At 41.1% G+C, this 18,963-nt stretch overlaps 2 protein-coding genes across 4 annotated transcripts in view; one reads left to right on the forward strand and one right to left on the reverse strand.

Annotated features, from left to right (window-relative positions):
* The window catches only part of mrrf (mitochondrial ribosome recycling factor), a gene marked incomplete in the record, with an annotated part of 18,007 nt that extends 3,551 nt beyond the window's left edge, over positions 1-14,456 (reverse strand). The window contains 4 exon segments of one of the 2 annotated variants that reach the window (XM_035668162.1): positions 5,096-5,214; positions 10,338-10,490; positions 10,617-10,781; positions 14,368-14,456. In XM_035668162.1, coding sequence (XP_035524055.1) covers positions 5,096-5,214; positions 10,338-10,490; positions 10,617-10,781; position 14,368 — 438 coding nt within the window. 2 annotated transcript variants of the gene reach the window in all.
* Positions 14,457-14,624: 168 nt separating this feature from the next.
* Positions 14,625-18,963, forward strand: part of rbm18 (RNA binding motif protein 18) — a gene marked incomplete at its 3' end in the record, with an annotated part of 11,743 nt that continues 7,404 nt past the window's right edge. For both annotated transcript variants that reach the window (XM_035668469.1, XM_035668470.1), the window contains 2 exon segments: positions 14,625-14,855; positions 15,772-15,885. In XM_035668469.1, the coding sequence (XP_035524362.1) occupies positions 15,779-15,885 (107 nt within the window).

Raw genomic sequence — 18,963 nt, forward strand, 5'->3', positions numbered from 1 at the left:
TGTGTGTGTGTGTGTGTCTGGGGAAGCCCATGCAGTATGGAAGTGCCTCGGGCCACTGTCAGCGCTCGGCCCTGTGGGACAGGACTGAGAGGTTGCAGGGCAGGGCGTTGACCCACAGTGACCTCACAGGAGAGTCTGCTTGTGCTTGTGTATGATACATGGATACTCAAACACACACACACACANNGTGTGTGTATGTGTTCATTTTTGGATCAAATGTTTAATTGAATATATTCTGATGAGATGAGAAAAGGGTTTATGGGGCTCTATTTACAGGATATGACAGAAATGGAACATAATATGTATATATATGTTTCCATTAGTTTATAATCACCTGAAAATAAAAATAAAATATTATACCTAAATAAATACCTTAAATTGATCCTTTTATATCTACGAACCGACCATTTATCTGAATGACTGAAACCATTAATTAAATTCTATTTATTTCTATTCATTGAAAAGCAATGAAGAAGGTGTGCTGCAGAAATATGTAATACAATATCCAATTGTTAGGGTTCTTTTCTTTGGGTGAACAATAAATGCATTCAACACTAGTGTTACTAAGAATTTTGATGGATGTAGGTCATTATTGCCTTAATAACCCTTTTTCCCAAAAGACGTCGTTACATCCCACAGCAGAAAAAAACAGGTACACCGACAGAAATAAATCGATAGTGAGGACAGCCATGGATTTGGGACACAGAATAACTGCCTGCCTCCTGCAAATTTGTCAAAACATCTGCAGAATATTCCCTTCCCTCCTCTGCTGTTGTCTAACATGGGCTATTGAAAAAGTTGGGGGGGGGGGAGAAACTAATATTTCCCAAACACCATCTGTCATCTTTTTAAAAGGATGGAGATAATCAGAGGGAAATGAAAAGAAGAGCATTGTGTGTTTTGTGATGGGAACAAATGATCCAGTGTCAATGTGGACACTGGCTGGAGAGGCAGCTGTGCCTGTAAAGGCTAAATGATATCTCAACACAAGATGGGATCAGACAAAGATGTTGTTCTACAATCACACAATACTTGGATAATATCAGTTCATTGACATAGTCGCTCTGAGTCCTCTGGAATTTGATTTAAAAGTGTATTTGTTTGGCAGGCAGAAAAAAAGAAGCTTGCATGTGACTCAATGGTAAATATTAAAACAGGATTCACATATGTGAGACATAAAAACTTGATCCACCATATACAACACAATCCTTTAGTCCAGCAAATACAACATCAGAACCAGAGAACAACAGTTAAACGGTGCATAAAGCCAAATCCTTTGAATCACTGAAAACAAAGTCACACTCCTCAAACCAATTCTGCAACCACATGACAATTCCCTTAGCTGAGCTTTACAAAGTGTGTAAATGTGCAATGTGATGAAAAAAAGAGCATTACATTTCCTTTTTCCCCCCACTTTCTGCTCTACTCCCCTTTCTCAACAGCTCCTTCTGGCCTTTTCCGCTGGGGGAAAGAAATGGGAGCGAGATTAAAGGAATTTATTTGTGCGCATTAAATGAATTCATGAGGTTTAGTTTCTTTTCCTTTGTTAAAGTCATCCGGAGCACAGGCCCTCTGGTTGCTCTCTTTGAGCGTGGGGTGATAGATTCAGCCCATACCTATGTTTGATTGTTCTCAGCATCAAATTCATCACCGTTTCCTCTCTCCAATGACCACTTTGGTGGTTACAGGGGTGAAAAAAAAAGCAGAATTTCTCTGGAAAGGCCAGGCGGGTTCTGGTTAATATGTTGGGAGAGGGAAAGAAATTACACTGAAGTTTCACATCAAACGCTTGCCGGCCCAGTTCAAAGCAAAGAGGTGAGCGGGTGGAGAGGAATGTGTGCGAGAGTCCTGAAGAAAACACTTTATAAACACAGTGGTGGCATGCTTAAATGCACATATACACACACTCATCCTAAAACACACACACACACACCAGATTGCCTCCTGATCTAAGCATGCTAGTAGTTGTTGTTCCACTGTGCCTTCCCAGGCTACTCTTAATGAATGAATGGAAAACAATGCTAGGGCCTCTGGAGTGCCTGGTAATGGATAGGCATCATTATAAGCCTATTAGCTCTGGGTACTGAGGACTCACCTCTGTGTGGGACATGGGTAACGTAGGGCACGACAAGGTAGAGTGTGTCTGTCGGTGTGTGTGTGTGTGTGGTCTGAGTTTCTGGGAAGGAAACAGACTCACCGAAGGACCATTCAGCCCGATTCAGGTTGAAGACTGGATTCCCAGATTTGAGATCCTGATATTTAAGATTTGCATGTTGTTTTGTGATATCAGCACAAAAGAGAACAAAGAAGTAAAACCACACTCGTCAGGTTCACAGAAGGTGACCGGTAGGAAAATAGAAGATGATGGAAAACAGTTTTTTGTTGTAACAGACGGGTGGTTCTCCGCAAGAACAAACTGCTTTTGAATGTCGTCCATGCGATTGAAAACTGGTTAATATCTTTGAATTCTTGTAAAACTAAATTCCTTTATTTATCTTTGAGTAATACCGCTCTGCTGAATATGATTAATATGACCCCCCCTCCTCCAAGTAGTGTTCTCATGATACGTTCTAGCCCATTCAGACCTGCCTCCTCAAAATACTCAAAGAGTCACAGCTCATGCCTGCCCCCATCCCGCATGGGTTTTACAAATGCGGTGCTTGTGTGAAATGCAACAGTACTTTTCAAATGTACCGATTTTAAACAGCGAGGTAAGAAAAAGTTAACTCTTGCACCACAAACGTTATTTACAGTCCGTGGGCAAAGTTAAGCACACCGTTAGGGTACATATAGCGGAGCATACGGGCATAGAGAAAGTGACTTTTTCTAGAAAAAGTCTGACCTAATTATGGCCTAAATTTTGATTTTGATCAGATTTTTTTTTTTGACTTCCTTTGACTTTATATAGAGTTTATCATCTATAGTACATAGACACTATACATCTCTGTCCTTAACCTCCTTTTCTTTTCTACAATAAAACAGTATCTATGTAACATTTTTTTCTATATAGAAATTGTCCCCCAATATTTTCCTAATATGTTCATCCTGAATCTACTTGTGGAATAGTATTTCTTTTCCTCAAGGTCTCCTCTTTGGATACCTAGTCTGAACTAGAGGTGTTTTTTTCTTATAACAGTATCTGCCTGGTCTCTCCTAAAATCACACGTTTTAATAAGGCAGTATTCTAGACACAATATTCCTTTTTGATCCCACATGTTGCCTTTCTATTGTTTAGCTGTTTTTTGATGTTTAAATAATGTATAAATTAACATTTTGTGTGATGTTTTAATGAATCCATTTTGCTCCTCCAACATGCAAATGTAATACACCTGTGTCTCTGTTATGTTTTGTCCTTCAATACCCTGTCAAAATGTTTATTGGATTACCACTAAATTCTGTACAGACGTTCATGGCCCCCCGAAGATGAAGTCTACTTAATTGGGTGATCCCCTGACATGAGGTTCACATCTGTGGTTTTGAGTAATTATTGGATGGACTGCCATGAAATTTGGCACACACGACCTCCCCACTTGGCATGAACTGTAATGGTTTTGGTGATTTCTCAACTTTTCATCTAGTACCATCACCAGGTCAAAAATTTTATTTGCTTAATACTTTGGTTTATGACCAAATACCTGCAAACTAATATTCCCATCACCCTCAGCTGCCATTTGTGTTTATTACCTGTTAAGCAAATGTTAAGCATGCTCAGGTGCTTAACTAAGATGGTGAACACCAGTATGCCTGCTTAACATCAGCATGTTGGCATTGTCACTGTGAGCATGCAGACTTGAGCATTTAACGCAAAGTACAACTAGCATGGCTAGAGACTGGTTAGTCTTTTTCTCTACTTAACCCTTTAAATCAGGTTTGTTCTGTATTTTAATTCTTGAACTTAATTGAACGTATTAGTTTTTGCACTTCGTAAACTACTTTTTAAAATGTTTAATTAATGGAGCGCTCTCCCTCTGCTCTGTCAATGTCACTGCTGCCCTGCATCAGTACTGCTGCCTGCCGTTCTTCGTACATTTCAAATGTGAGTTGTCTGACTGAACTATTGCAATCATTCAATTAATCAATTAGCAGGTCTCCGAGTGAAATACTGTACATTTTAGCATCACTTGTAAGGTGGTATCATTTATTAATCCTGTTCAACTGAACTGACTTCGTGTTTTCTTATCTTCTTGTCTAGGGGTCCTCATTTTTAGATTTTTAAACAAACACTATGCATGTGTTTGTCTTGCGTTTACCATATTATGCATATAATAATACTAAATGTATAACTTAATTGTGGATTTTATTATCTAACCTTTTAAATATGTGAGCTTCAACTTTGATAATAGTTGCATGTGCTGAGAAGAGAAGCAGATATGAAATAAACTGAATGAAAACAATGCACCATGTAGCTGTATATCGGCTCAATGGCCAATGAGATCAAAGAAAACTCAGTCGTGACTGTCTGTGGATATACGGTTGTACAATGTCATGTTAAATACTAAAAGAAGCAGATGTAGATATTCCACACCACCAGAATGTCTGGCCACTAAAATTGTGAGTTGCCCCCATGGACAAAGTTTCTTTCTGGAGCTCTGATTAGTACAGTGGTGTATCATCTAAGAAGGAAAAACGGGAGAGAGAAAAAGGGAGTTTAAAAAAAAAAGAAGAAAAGAAAAATAATCCATTCCTTCCTAACCTGGGGGTAAAATGAGGTCATTTCCTATTCTGTGACAACTCACACGCAGACATAACCACATCTCAACGCACGCACACACAGAGTTTAGGTTCTTGTTGCTATCTTTCACCTCAGAACAAAGGGCTCCCCGAGTGATCAATCAATTAGCATCTGAGACACAGTTGGAGAGAGAGAGGCAGGTCAGGTTTCATTTATACAGAGATGTGGGCTTAAGAGTTCTGGTCTGGCTCACTTTTCCTTCTGTGAGGGCCGTCTATCTGTCTGTGCTTTGGATTATTTTTATAAAGCTTTTAGTTACTGTGTGCTTGTCTGCGTGAGACAAACAGATTCTGCTCGGAAGAATCTGTACACATGTGTGCTAGTGTGTGTGTGTGTGTGTGTGTGTGTGTGTGATCGTCTTACCTCTGGGAAGCTGCTCATGTTGACCATAATGAGCTGAGGTGATTTCATGGAGATCTGACCCAGCTGGTTGAGGGGAAACTTCCCATCTTGAGTTGTTACCACAATGTGATCCAGAGCTCCTAAACAAATACAAATACATGTAATTGTTTATTCACAATTTATTTACCACATTGACCATTTAAGGCATTATTTTACCGTTGCCATGCGTAATTTTCTGCATCTATGCATCTGCAGGCCAATTTTATTGGCTAATATATCAGCATTTTCAGCAATAGATGGGTTTTTTTTAGGCTGCGTTTTACGTGTATTTGACTTTGTTCCTCTAAATTCAGGTTGAACGCTGTTTTGTAGATCTGTAGTTATTTAAATAATAAAAATTTCAATGACGTTGACTGTTTGAAATTTACAAAATGCTTGTTTATGTTCATGTATTTTTTCTCAAGGATCAATATCGGTATCGAGCCCAAAAATCCAGTACGGGTCGGGCTTTGGTAAATATAATTTTTTGGTGTGATGACACGGTTTCCACGCAGACCAAACATAAAAAAAAAAAAAAATACAATCATTCATTTATTCTGACAGATTAACAAACACATAGACAGACAGATGAATGTGCAGCAGAAACCGCAAATTGCATGAGCGAGTTAAAAAAAAACTAGAGACCACTGTCAGACTGTTAAGAGTTTCCATGATCTATTGTCTCTCCTCGCTGTCAACGCTGGGAAAAGGTACGTTTAAGTTTGCCCACATGAGTCGACTTCTGTCCCCTGCCTCCCTCTCTTCCTCTCTCCCTTAACTCCCTCACTCCATCCATCCATCCAACCCTCTCCCTCTCCTCCATCTGGCTAACCTCAGACGCAGTTGTTTCCTTCTTCTCCACCTCTGCCTTACATCACCCGCCCCACGCTTACCCACTGGGGGCAGTGCTGGTGGTGTGTGTGGAAAAGGGGGGGTTGATGAGGAGGTGAGCCAACGGTGTAATTTTCTCTACAGGATGAATTTATCATATATGATTTTGAGGCCAAAAAAAAAAAAACATAGATGTACCACTTAGAGATTAGCTGCAGAAGAAGAAATAACTAAAACAGTTGGTATGATGTGATGAAATTGATAACTTTTATTTAAAGCTAGCAGCCGAACTGAATTACCGTCTATCTGCCTGCCAATTATTGTCTCTCTCTTTGACTTCAAACATTCACTTGAGTGCAGCTCTAAACCTGCCTGTCCCACTGTGCGTCTCACAGTGCCTCTCTGTGTATACGCAGACATGTCCATATCTGTGACCTTCAGCCTGTCCATCTTTGTTACCTGTGCCTTGACAATGAGCACCTACACATCTGCTAGTGCTTTAGGAGGCCAGACAGACAGACAGACATTGCATTAACTACAAAGATGGAGGGTGAGGAGGGATATGAGGGTTGCGAGAGAAGAAGCACGGCAGACGATGTTGGCTAAGAAAGAATTTTTTTTTTGATCAAAACATTACATGATGCACTACACTATACTTTCAAATGTAAACTACGCATTTTTTGCTTTTCATATATAAAGTACTTGTACCTTAGTAACATTAAACCGGCCCATAATTTGTGAACTTTATATACTAGTAATGTACACAATTAATCAACATTTTATGTTTTCATTCCCCTTGTCTACACAATAGATAATCTTATAAAAGGTTGACACGGTTGTAAACAGGAAGTCAGCATGGACAGAAAGGTAACTTTTCAGTTCAGCATCAGACCTACATGGACACCTGGGCTGAAAGGACAACAAAATCTAATTCTGGTTTATTTATTTCAGCAATACTCTGATGGTCACAAGGAAATAGTTGTATCCTGCTGCTAGACTTCTGTTGTCAATGTCAGACAGACAGTTAGTGAAAGGTAAGTGGAAGGATCCTGCACTGTAACACGATGAGAAGCAGTTGCCTTGATCAGCAGAAGTGTAGCTAAATATGTTAAAAAGTTTATGAATCCTAAACGTATAAATGTATCATCATGTGTTGCATTTCCACCACATAAACAACTATACAGCTTTAGCTCGAAATTCGACCTAGATCAAGGTGGTCTCTATGCAGTTGTTTGGTCTGCACTGACACACTGACATATCATCACCTTTTAAGTTGATGTGGTGAACTTTTTTAGCATACACTTGCTTATTTAGACATCCCGCAGTTATGGAGGAACATTAGCATTTATTTGAAGTTGTGTTTTCTGTGCACCAGGTGAATGAAGTCCAACATTCATTCTGCTTTTGGCTCTGCTTCTGATCGCCACCAATTTCTAAGGGAAATATCTGTCTCTTTAGCTGTTAAATCACTAACTGTTTTCTGTCTGTTGTTTGGTGGTGGATGGGTACTATATAACTGTTTTGTAGTTCTGGAAAAGATTGCAGGAGCAGAGTGTAAGTCAGAGTGAATCAAAACAGCAATGTTGCTGAATGTAAAACCAAACCAATGACCTGAAAGACACTAAAACAGGACAGAGTCAGATGATAATTTATCTGTGGGCATGTCACTATGAGTAGTATCAAACATATTCATTATAGCAGCTTTAATGTCCTATGTTGAACTCCAAATGTAAAAACAACAACTTGCAGATTTACAGAGGATTAATTGCTAACTATTTAGTCTTGTCGAGCCTCCAAGGAGTCACTGGCCCGGCCAAGAAATAGTTCCAGCAACTTGTTTTACATTTTGATTTTTGTACAGATGAAATAAACAAGATATAAGGTGTTAAATAGTAATCTTTAGAGGTGCTTGTAGGCAGATTTGGTTTCCTTTGGACAGAGTCAGACTGGTTGTTTTCCCCTGCTTCCCAGACCTTATGCTTGTTTGAGCTAAATGGCTGCTGGCTGTAGCCTTACAGTCAACAGAAAGACATCAGAGTCGTATCAGTGTTCACATCTAACCCTCAAGAAAGTGAACACTTGTATTGTTATGTATTGTAATGTCAAACTATTCCTTTAGGCTCTCTTCAACTTAAAAGACCTGAAGGTGTTTTGCTGTATTTTGTTGAATGTCTGATGCCATTTACGTCTTAAAAAAAGTTTCCATAAAAACAAACAGAGGTGGTTTTCGGGGGCCACATTACCCATCTGTGACTAACCACAAAATGGTGGTCATAGCATTGATCCCTTCTCTCTGCATTTATCTAGCTACACGTTTTGCCACACGCAAACAAACACATGCACAACATACAGTGAAGACACACAACAGTACATGCAGTCATATGCACACACATGTACTCGTAAGCTTAATAAGAGCCAGATGAGAGGTTCATGGAATAAACACACACACACACACACACACCACACTTTGACAACTGACGTCATTCCATTCCACCATCTCATCTCTCCTGTCAGCTCTAAGTCCTGCTGCCTCCCTGGATTACTGTGCAGCTGGACAGAAGAGAGGAGGATGGAGAGACTGGAGGAGAGCAGTGAGGAATAGAGAGATGGAGGGAGGAGACATAAAAGGATGACAGGATGGAGAGAAGGAGGCAAAACTGACACGAGAAAGGGGAGAAAGTGAGTGAAAGTAGGAAAGTCTTGAAAATTCTTGACCTGTGAACAAACGTTTCCCTGTGGGTCAATGAGAAATTTGAATTCAAAAGTATGAGACAGAGATTGAAAAATATGGTATGAGCAGAGGCCAAAATATAAAGCTGGGACTTGTTGGAAAAACAAAAGAAAAGAGTAAGTAATGGAGGGATAAAGGGAGGGACTGAAGACAGAAAATGACTCAGTCCGGGACTTTGCTGAATGATGAGTGGACAAGGAAAGAAGTGAACAAGATGAAGAATGGACGGATAAATGAATAAAGAACAGTTAAACGGACATCAAGGTTGTCTACATGCTTCCGTTGTTTCACTCTCCTGCATGTAGTGTAAAAGTATAAAGACAGCACATGCAGCAGATTAAATGTCAGAGAGAACAAGGAAGTAAAAAAAAAAAAATAAATAAAAAATCTCAAACGCTTTAAGTCTGAAGTCTGATTCTAGCGGCTGCCTCCTCCCTCGGGAGCTTCTATTATACACCCCCAACTCTGACTCTCCAGAGGCCAGCTCGCATTTGTTAGAACCCAGAGGCAAAGGGTCGAGACCTGGATGTAGTTGGGGAAACAAGAGGTCAAACTGGGGTCAAGGTAAGGTCACACTGGGGCTCACTCTCAGCCCTTAGGCACTTTGTCAGGTAGATGCAAACAAAGAGGAAGACTTCCTGACTTGAATGTGCTATAAAGAAGGAAAGGCCTCATGTATACAGTGCATGATGGGATGGAGAAACACAAGTGCACGGTGTAATTAAAACAGTCAGTGCACATGTCTGTCCGTCTGACTTTTTGGTATTTATTTTTCAAATTCAAAGTAGAAATCAACAAATAAAGAAGCGCCGTATGTGACCTCAGCACTCTGTATGTTCCTCTTTGATTCATGCATGTAGTGTTGCTTCTGCCAACAATATGAAAATAATGCCAGATGCTGAATGATTAAATGTTAACCCTGGGCTAGAACAGAGGAAGTGTAGAGACATGTTTGCAGAGATGTTACCGAAAAACATTCTTTGGAAAGACTGGATTCAAACATTGGTTTCACTAACATTTTATCATTCTGGTTGGACTGCAGACATCCATGAGAGCCCAGGCATACCTTTGCAGACTGAACTACAGTTGGAAAATACATACAAATACTAGTGATATAAGTGAGAATTAAATAAAATAAGAAGACAATAACTAATTTACTTTGTTCTTTTCTAGCATGTTTTTCTTCTTTAACACTGTTAAGCAAGCTAAGCAACTAAATTAAACCCTTACATTTGTGACAACACTCTCACTGTTCTTATTATATTGCTTTTATTAGTTCTTTTTGTCTTTGGATTTGTTATGTCTCAGCTTGGTCCCCATAGGGGTTGCCAGAGCATATCATCTGTAGGTCTAATGATCCGTATATTTGATCTGGCATAGGCTTTTTTACGCAGGAAGCCATTCCTAACGCAACCCGCCACATTTACCCGGGCTTGGGACTAGCAATTAGGTATGCACTGGCTTGTGCATCCGCAGATACTGGGGAGAAACTGAGATTCAGTGTCAACCCGGACCCTCTCTACTACCTAAACCTTGGCTGCCATCTTTTTGTCTTTTGTTTCGTACACAAGGGTGTAAAGTTTGACAAACAAATGGAGAGTGATGAAAGGAGACACAGGCAGACAGACATGAGAGGGAAAGAATTCGAGATAAGATGAATACCTGGCGAGGTTCGGATGCTTAGGTTGCGTGTGAAGTCATCTTTGAGTGCATTGAGAACAGCTGTCATCTCCCCTTTCACTTCATCCAGACTGATGATGTCTTCCACCAGAGCCGAATTAATATTCACCTTAGCCGACTGGCCCTTTGCCTTGGCTTGGATGAAGAGAAGAGAAAAAGAAGAAAAAGCTCTGAGGGAAGAGTGAAGACTCATATCTAAGACAAATAATATCTAATCAAGTAACATCAGAGGTTGTACTCATGTGAACTCTCCTCACTGACCTTTTGACTTCTTGGTGGCGTAGAGCCTGATGCATGCACTGGGGTAGCAGGTGGTGTTGGGGTACCGAGGTGGTGCACTGACCCTGGATGTGGCCACGAGGGGGGATCTGACCTGTCGCAGCAGGGACTGGCACAGCAGTGGTCGCAGCAGGTGATTCAAAGCCACTGTACAGAGAAAAGAGGGAATTGAGAGGTTAAAGAAAAAATGTGTTAGAGGAAGTGTAAACACAAAGCTGTTGTTGAGACTGGGTTGTATTTGTTCACAGATCAGATGGAGGCCCTACTGGCACTATCTATAATAATGAGGTAATAGCTCATATCAGCCAGTAGGAGGTAGGCCTACATCTTGTTCTAACCTATTGCAGTACCATAGTCTCTTTTTTCTCCTGGCAACTTTATTCATTTCTGACAAAAAGAAAATAGTGCCAACACAATCTGTGCCATCTTTTGTTTGCAATGTCAACAATATGTGTTTGCAGGCAGCACTCAGTTGCCAGTTTATGTTGTTTTAAAGAGGTTTTGATTTAACTTTATGAACATTTTGGAGGATGTAGTTTGTGGTGCAGCTGAATAGCATTGAATTATACTGAGAGGCATTCCTGTTATTTAGCTTGCTCTTACTGATGTAAGCTGGGTAGACAAAATAATAGAAACACCTGCCTATATATTGCAAAACACTGAAAAATGATCAACCGATAAATAAAAGGTTTGGAATGGCCTGCGACAAAAGCCTAATTTGGAGAGTTGTAGAGTGTTTTTGAATGGTGTTTTCTGCTTTTAGGTTGTACAAAGTCCTCTTTACAAACACATGTACATGTACAACCTAAAGGGCAGAAAGAGACAAAGATCCCTCTGAACAACAGTTAAATAAGAACAGAAGAGATCACAACTTGTTGGTAAAAGAAACTGGAAGCTTAGCATCAAAACCTGTGCAGATTTAAATGGGAACAAGTTTCTGTTTTAAGTGCACAAAAGTCAAAATTGAAAGGTATTTGGGGGAAATGGTTACAAAAGTATTCTCCCCTGTCATACAGCACGGCGTGGGCCTCGACTAAATGAAATATATACTATTCTTTATGTTAAAATAAGAAACAGTTTGAATTGCAGTGTATATTAAATTGATTAACCGATGAATGGTTTCACTGCTTGGATCAGAGACTGTGCCTTTAACCAGAATTTCTCTGACAAAACAAAGCACACAGGAGGAAAAGAGGCTCTGGTAAGAACACATCAGTGCAGTAGTAGAACTTCCTGCACTCAACTCTACAGGCTACATTATACGCAATTACACGTAAGTCACAGACATGCTCTTTCTGCTCCTCTTACGCACACAAATCTATAGAAAACAAAACAAAGTCTACTCCCACGCACAGTTGTTTGGGCATTCCTCAAGGGGAACCTCCCATTCAAAAATCACACAAGACCAACCGCTCCCTTTCTATGGGATAACCACCTCCCACCTCGCAAACTGGCACTCGACTGTGAACTGTGTCACTGAACCTCGGCGTACACACAAGCACAGACAAACTGAGATTTTGAAGCCCACAGACACAAACACATAGTAAAGCCGGTCTTTCACAGTCAGTGGCTGTGAACAGCTCGCAGTGTACTGCAGCCTGGCTGACATCCTCTCTTGTTATGGTATATTCATAACTGCGAGCTGTGAGGAGAAACCAACCGTACGGCTGCATTAAAAGACAATTTAGTTACAAATGAGAGGAACCTTCCCAAATTATCATATTAGGGAGATTTATTTTCTGTAAAATGATAAATGGATCGGTGAATTGACTGTAGACACGCATTTGTGAGTTTGAAAACACTTTTGAGAGGTCGGTCTGGGGGTTTTAAACAGTGATGTACACATTTTTAGCCATTTCAATCTAACAAAAGTTATAAATATGTTTCAGAATTCACCTTATCTTCAATGGACATAAATAGTTTGAAAGAAAGTAAAGATTTCTCACCACCAGTCATGAGTCCATCCCCAGTGAAACCCAACCACTACCAGCAAGTATGTGAAATTTTCTGCTTACTTTAAATACTTTTCATACTTAATTATTCTTTCAACTTCTCAATTACATTCTGTCAATTTTATCTTTCGACATATGATCTGAATGATCATCCACGGCAGGAATGTAACACTAAATTACCTTATGAAATTTATTAAAATTAGAATCTATGTATTTATTTTGCCATAAACAGTCACATTTTGTCATTTTTCTTTAAAAAAGAGGTCAGAATCAGGCCAAAATCATATACCTATCATATGTATTATTATTATTTTTTTAATAATTGTAAATTGTAAGATCCTCCTCAGGTTATTAAAATCCCGGAAATCCCGGAAATCCCAGATACAATGTGTCCTCAGTGGTAAAGCCATGCCGTGCGTCTCTGGTGTTAATCCAACATTGACTCCAGATAGTAAATCCAAAAATATCTCAATAGCAATATTTAGGCTAGACTGTGGACCACCAGCTACAATACAAACCCATGACAGGCATCCACGGCTGGCAGGTTTCCTGACAAGCTGATATGAGGCGGTGCACTGTGGCAGAGCAGACGGGCTCAGATGTGGGACGGTGACAGATCTCTTTAGAGGGGAAGTCAAGCATAAAAAGTGAAGCACAGGTGTTCAGTGGGATACTGTAGCCTCATATCCTGTAGATTTCACACACTGCAGCAGCTGCAGACACACCTCTCTCTTCTTCAGGTGGCAGAGGCCAGCTGGTGATCAGCATGATCTCTCCTCTGCACACACTGCAGTTTGTGCCAAAAACAATAACGCAGCAGAGTATCTGATAATGTTCTGCCTGGCTCTACCTGGTCAAACAAACTGTTTAGACTGGGGCTGCACCCGAACCAGTACGTCAATTAACATCTCAATTAGTTTAACTGATTAACTGTAAAGCCAGAAAGTGCCAGGAGTTATGAGAAATTATGTCTCAACTTCTTCGGGACCAAGGTCACATGTGTAAACTGTTTTTTTATGTCCAGTTAACAGTCCAAAAACCAAAAGATATTTATATAACAATGCTATAAAACAGAGAAAAGCAAAATAGGCTCACATTTCAGAAGCTTGAACCTCCAAATGTTTGACAACTTTGCTGAATTATAGTCTTAAAATTGATTATTATAATTGCTGGCAATTAATTTAATCGGTCAATCACCTAATCGACTGATCTTTTCAGTTCAATATCACACTATATACACACTATTTAAGTAAGAGGACACATACACGTGTCTTCTTGCTAGAATGACTGGATCCCTCTGAATTATTAATGAATGATGATTTTTATACAAATATCCCCGAAAACTGAAAATAACAGTTCAGTTTGGCTTTTTATCAGCTACATACTGACGACATACTGACATATTTTGACATATTTTGACATATTTTGACATATTTTGTATATCAGAAGGTCTTTGGGTTACCACTACTGATTCAGTTTAATTTTTAAATTGAGACTCGAGTGAAGCAGGGAACACGGGACACTGTCGATACAGATACGATATTAATAGTATCGATAACAACAGTAGGGACATATTTAAGATACAGACCGGTCCTATTACTTGAGTTTACATAAACTGTGTGAAGGTCGTGTTTACAGCACTTCTTCGCCGCCTTCTGCTCATAATACCCCGGGCAAACACTAACCGAGTTCTCGCTTAACATACCACTGCCGTTAATTACAGCTACGACCAGGAGAAACCCGCGTTTCCACTGTAAATGACCCGCAAACAGCATACTTACTCTGAACTTTGCGGTCCTCTCCGGCTCGCGTTAGCTCAAGAGAAGCCGTTCGACAACCAACTCGTCATCGTCACGCGCCGATGTTTTGCGACGTCAGAGTGTGTGTTTGTAGATGTTCCATGCGGCGTACACCGCGCGGGCGGGGTTCCAGCCTGGCGTGACAAGAGAACGTGGCGAGGTGAGCGTTGCGGGAGGTGCCGGACATTAAACCGAGTGCTCCCTCTCGACTCCACAGACAGTTAAACAAGCGACACCATCACTCCGCGCCTTTGTTGTCAGACGGTAGCAAGGCGACTGTTTAGCCTCCGAGCTAACGTTAGCACGTCCGCTCAAGTTCGACAGGAAAGAGAATAAAACACACCGGTTGAGATGATTCATGTTACGTTTTGACGTAGCCCAATCGTCCCGGGAGTGGGATCAGTAGAGGATCAGGTCGAAACAAACCCAGTCGCTTTTGAAAGAGGAAGTTTGTTGACGTTTTAAAGGAGGTAAAGTGAGCTGAGCTAGGCTAACTGCTAGCGACCCGCTGCTCTCTGAAGCGGACTGTTAACCGTTTAGTGGATAGATTTGTCTTATCTTAACTGAACATCTCATCACCTGGGTGGCCGACATTAGTTCAACCTAACACAGTCGATCCTAACGAGCAAACTACTCACCGATAACAGATCGATCAACTCCGCCGTTAGCTAAGCTAGCGTTAGCAGGTAGCATGTAAACGTTTCCTAACGAGAAAAAAAACCCTGAAGCTCTTATTGTTTATTTATTTATTGGTTGTTGTTTTTTGTAGCTTTTTAGAAGAACAGTGATTCCCTGGCGCTGTGGATAAAAGTAACTCACCCTGAATCATTTTCTGATTAACATGATTACTGGAGATGCTAGATGCTAAACTGTAAATGAAGACCAAAGAAACTGCTTATCAAACGTTTTTAATTAATAATCCAACACATATTTACAATGAGCGCACTGTTTGACATGTATACAATGACAAAACCATGCGCCTCTTGTAAATACCATAAAACGAGAAAGCAATAGAGAAATGATTATGACTTTTTGATTCATTGAAACGACCTGGATCATTGACACTGTATAATCTGGCACTGTACTTTTGTCTTCCAGCTGATGTTAGCACGACCTGTGAGTGTAGGTTCAGCTGTTAGATCAGTGCAGGGCTCCTCCCTTTTATACACCCGAGATGAAGAGTCCCAGGATTAACATACAGTAGATCAAATGTATGATCGGATCTTTTCTGATCAGTTCGCTTCATTTTCTAGATTCCTTTTAATCGATCATGTAAGGCCTGTGTGCTCAGAGAGATGTAGTGTCCCAGTGGTTAGTGAACGTATCTCTGGCTTTTCTTTGTACTTTCCTCTTTCTTCTGATGTCTTCTGTCACTGCCTCCTACAGAGTACACATGTCGTCTGCAGCAGGGACAGTGGAAAATGCCTCCATCATTTCAGAGAGTGTGGCCCACGACGGAAACCGCTTGTGGATAGGCAACATCGATCCCAAAATCACAGAGTGAGTAAATCCACTACTGGTCCACACACACATTCTGGGAAGGCGTTCACATTGACGGTCTTTATTATTTAACACACCTTAACATCATAATGAGCGTGTGAATGTTCGCATCCCAGTCAGCTTGTTGCGTCTTTGTACATACATGTAGATTACAGCTGACTCAAACATGTGAGCAAAGGCCTGTTGATGATTTTAGCAGCAACAAGTGTTCGATTTGAGGTTGCTGTGAGCCCGTCTGTGTTATGAACCTGAGGCATTGCTGTATAACTTGCCCGGCTCTGCCTCATAGAGAAGGCAGTGCATTGTGTGCGCATATATGATTGATTAACTGTGTGCGTAGCGTGTGTGTGTGTGTCGCAGGCTGAGACTGAGCAGACGGGGCTGGGTGTGTGAAAGAGAGGCAGCGAGGCGTGGAGACCTGCTCTGCTAAGGAGAAGCCATCATTCCTCACTCACCTGCCCTGTTTACACTCCCTGTGTCAACCTGGAGCTGATTGTGTGTGCGTATGTGTGAGGATGTTTAAGTACACGGTCGATGTTTGGGCCGCAGCTGGTAGCGGCGCAGGCTTACGTTAGTAGTGTGTCTCACTTCGCATCATATTTACATGCATCCTTCCATTACTACATTTGTGCGTAGGGATGTTTGCGCCTGAACGCTCAGAACTCCAACTGTGAGCGCGGAGAGCACCCCTACATATATTGTGACAGAGGGAAGGTAGTTTTTCGGGGTGAGGGGTCTGCTTGTGTGCCTGTGGGCGCTGCTGGAGAATGTATGAGCTGCGGCTCTGGTGGGCGTCTAGACAGGCGTTTCCTTCCCCCTTTCCCTGCTCTGCTCTGCTTCTCCTTAAATAGCCCACTGCTTCACCGTATAGAGGGAAAACAAGAGAAATGCCCATGGCCCTTGGTGCTGATTGGGAAGATTAATTAGCTCCTGTGTAGCATACGCACTACTCCGTCTGTTTGTCCCGGTAAGCCAAACCAAAACTCAGAGCAGAGGAGGAATGCAGACGTGAAATGCAAGGTGCTGATTGTGAGGCCAAAGCACTGAACGCCACACACCTCCTTTTTAAAATATGAAATGAGTAGTTAATAAGACTTTGTTCATTCTGAGTTTTGTAACTAAATAAAGACATCAAGAATTTGATTGATGGGTCTTTTATTTCTTTCTATATATAGCAGTATTAAATTGCAGTTTTGTTTTATGATAGCAAGATTTTAGACTAATAATAATTTGGCCTCATTTGGTGGCATCCCGTTCTGCTCTGGTTGGTCAGAGTGAAATATTGGATCGATTAGGATGTGATGAGGTAAGAAGGCTGCTGGTTCATTTTGTGTAACGCGTCCTCCGTCAGAAAGATGGCTCCCGTAGGGCTCACCAGCTTATAAAACCTGGACAAAAATCTATTCCAAGCTTGTGATTTTGAACGTTCTTCCTCCATCTCTGTGTTTCTCTTGTTTCTGTGCAGGTTGTAACTCTGTTATGAGAAAACCTGTAATCCTCTTGCCCCTGCCCCCTTTTAAACCCAGTCAAAGGACCAGTAATCAATCACTCTTTTAGCTCTTCACCCCTGAAATGATCTTCTCGGAGCTTAGATGAGCGTCCCACACAATATGCAGTCAGAGTTTCTTTCCATGCGCTGCACTCACAGCAGAGACACAGCAGGTGTAACTGGAGCTTTCACCACATTTTCATGTTTTTGTGCTTTTGGCTGCTCAGAGAGGGAATTTCTCATTCGTGGTAATCCATCACCGTCTCCCTCTTTGTCCTCTCTCTGGCCCTCTTGTAACATTCTAAGTTGCGTACCTGGAAGTTTTCACGCTTTTTTTTTTTTAATAACCACCATCTTACTCATACTGCAAGCCTGTATTTTTATGAAATATGGAGATAGTGCAGATAGCCACCCTGCCAGAAAGTCACAAAACCTCTTCCTCTCTAAATTCCCCCCCTCTGACCTGCACTTTTCTGGACCGAACCGATTGTCTTATCTTTTTTTAAACCGGACACACATCCCCCTCTTCCTTCCTTCCTTCCTTCCCCTTCTCTGCTTCCTAGCTCTTGTATCTTTTTACTACCTGGCTTCTCACCTCCTCTCCTCTTTCGGCTTCTCCTCTTCTTCCTCCACCACCTTTCACCTTGCCGTCAACATCCCCTCTATGAACTTTACTCTCCCTCTCCCCAACTTTCCCTCCCTTTCCTCCCCCTTCTCCTCCTCTTCCTCCGGTGGTTTTTACAGCCCCCAGGAGGAGCGGTCCATTGTGGTTCAGCTCCCTAGCATCCAAAAATGTTCTTAGAGTGTCAGCCATGTAATCTCGCTGACATTCACACATAAGCGCAAACATGCCGTATATATTCATTTGAATATATAGCTTGATGAAAAGTTAATATTCAGTGCATTACAACTTTCGAGTTCTTGCATTTGACTTAAGTGACTGCCTCTCTCACTTCCTGATCAGTGTTTCAGTGCATGATGGCAAAGGCACACCATGTGAGCATAAGAGTGCAGAAAAGTGATAAAAGTAATACAAGCATTTTTTCTAATGTAAGCTTTTATTTTGTAAAGTGCTGGAGGAACCACCTTCACATGGGAGGCTTGCAGGGTGTTGTCTGGGAAAAGCAGAAATTCTCTTCAGCCTAAAGCCCTCCAGGGAGTCATAGAAGGGTGGAAGACATTAGTACAACCTGTAGCTAAACCCCACAGTTCGCCCTCCACATCCCACACTGAGTCCATTCATACACCTTTGTGAACACACACACACACACACACACATAGACCACATCAGGATTAAAAATAACAACCAACTAAACAATAAAAGGCTGAAACATCGATTCCTCTAGTACAGTAAACAAAACACCTGAGGTCACTCTGAGGCTTGGACAGTCGCACGTACAGGTACAGGCACCAAAACAATACCACAGGAAGGTGTTTGCCGATTTTTTTTTTTCTTTGTGTATTTTCGGTTTTGTTGTTGCTTTTTAGGGTTTAATTGACTTTTTTCAGACATATTTCAGACATATTGCAATGTCACAGTAAGAAAAGCACAGGTTTTAAGTTAAAGTAGTATGGAGGTTACTTTGTCT

This window comes from Morone saxatilis, unplaced genomic scaffold (assembly GCF_004916995.1).
Source record: "Morone saxatilis isolate NCDOM2014 unplaced genomic scaffold, NCSU_SB_2.0 Contig21, whole genome shotgun sequence".
Classification (NCBI taxonomy): domain Eukaryota; kingdom Metazoa; phylum Chordata; class Actinopteri; family Moronidae; genus Morone; species Morone saxatilis.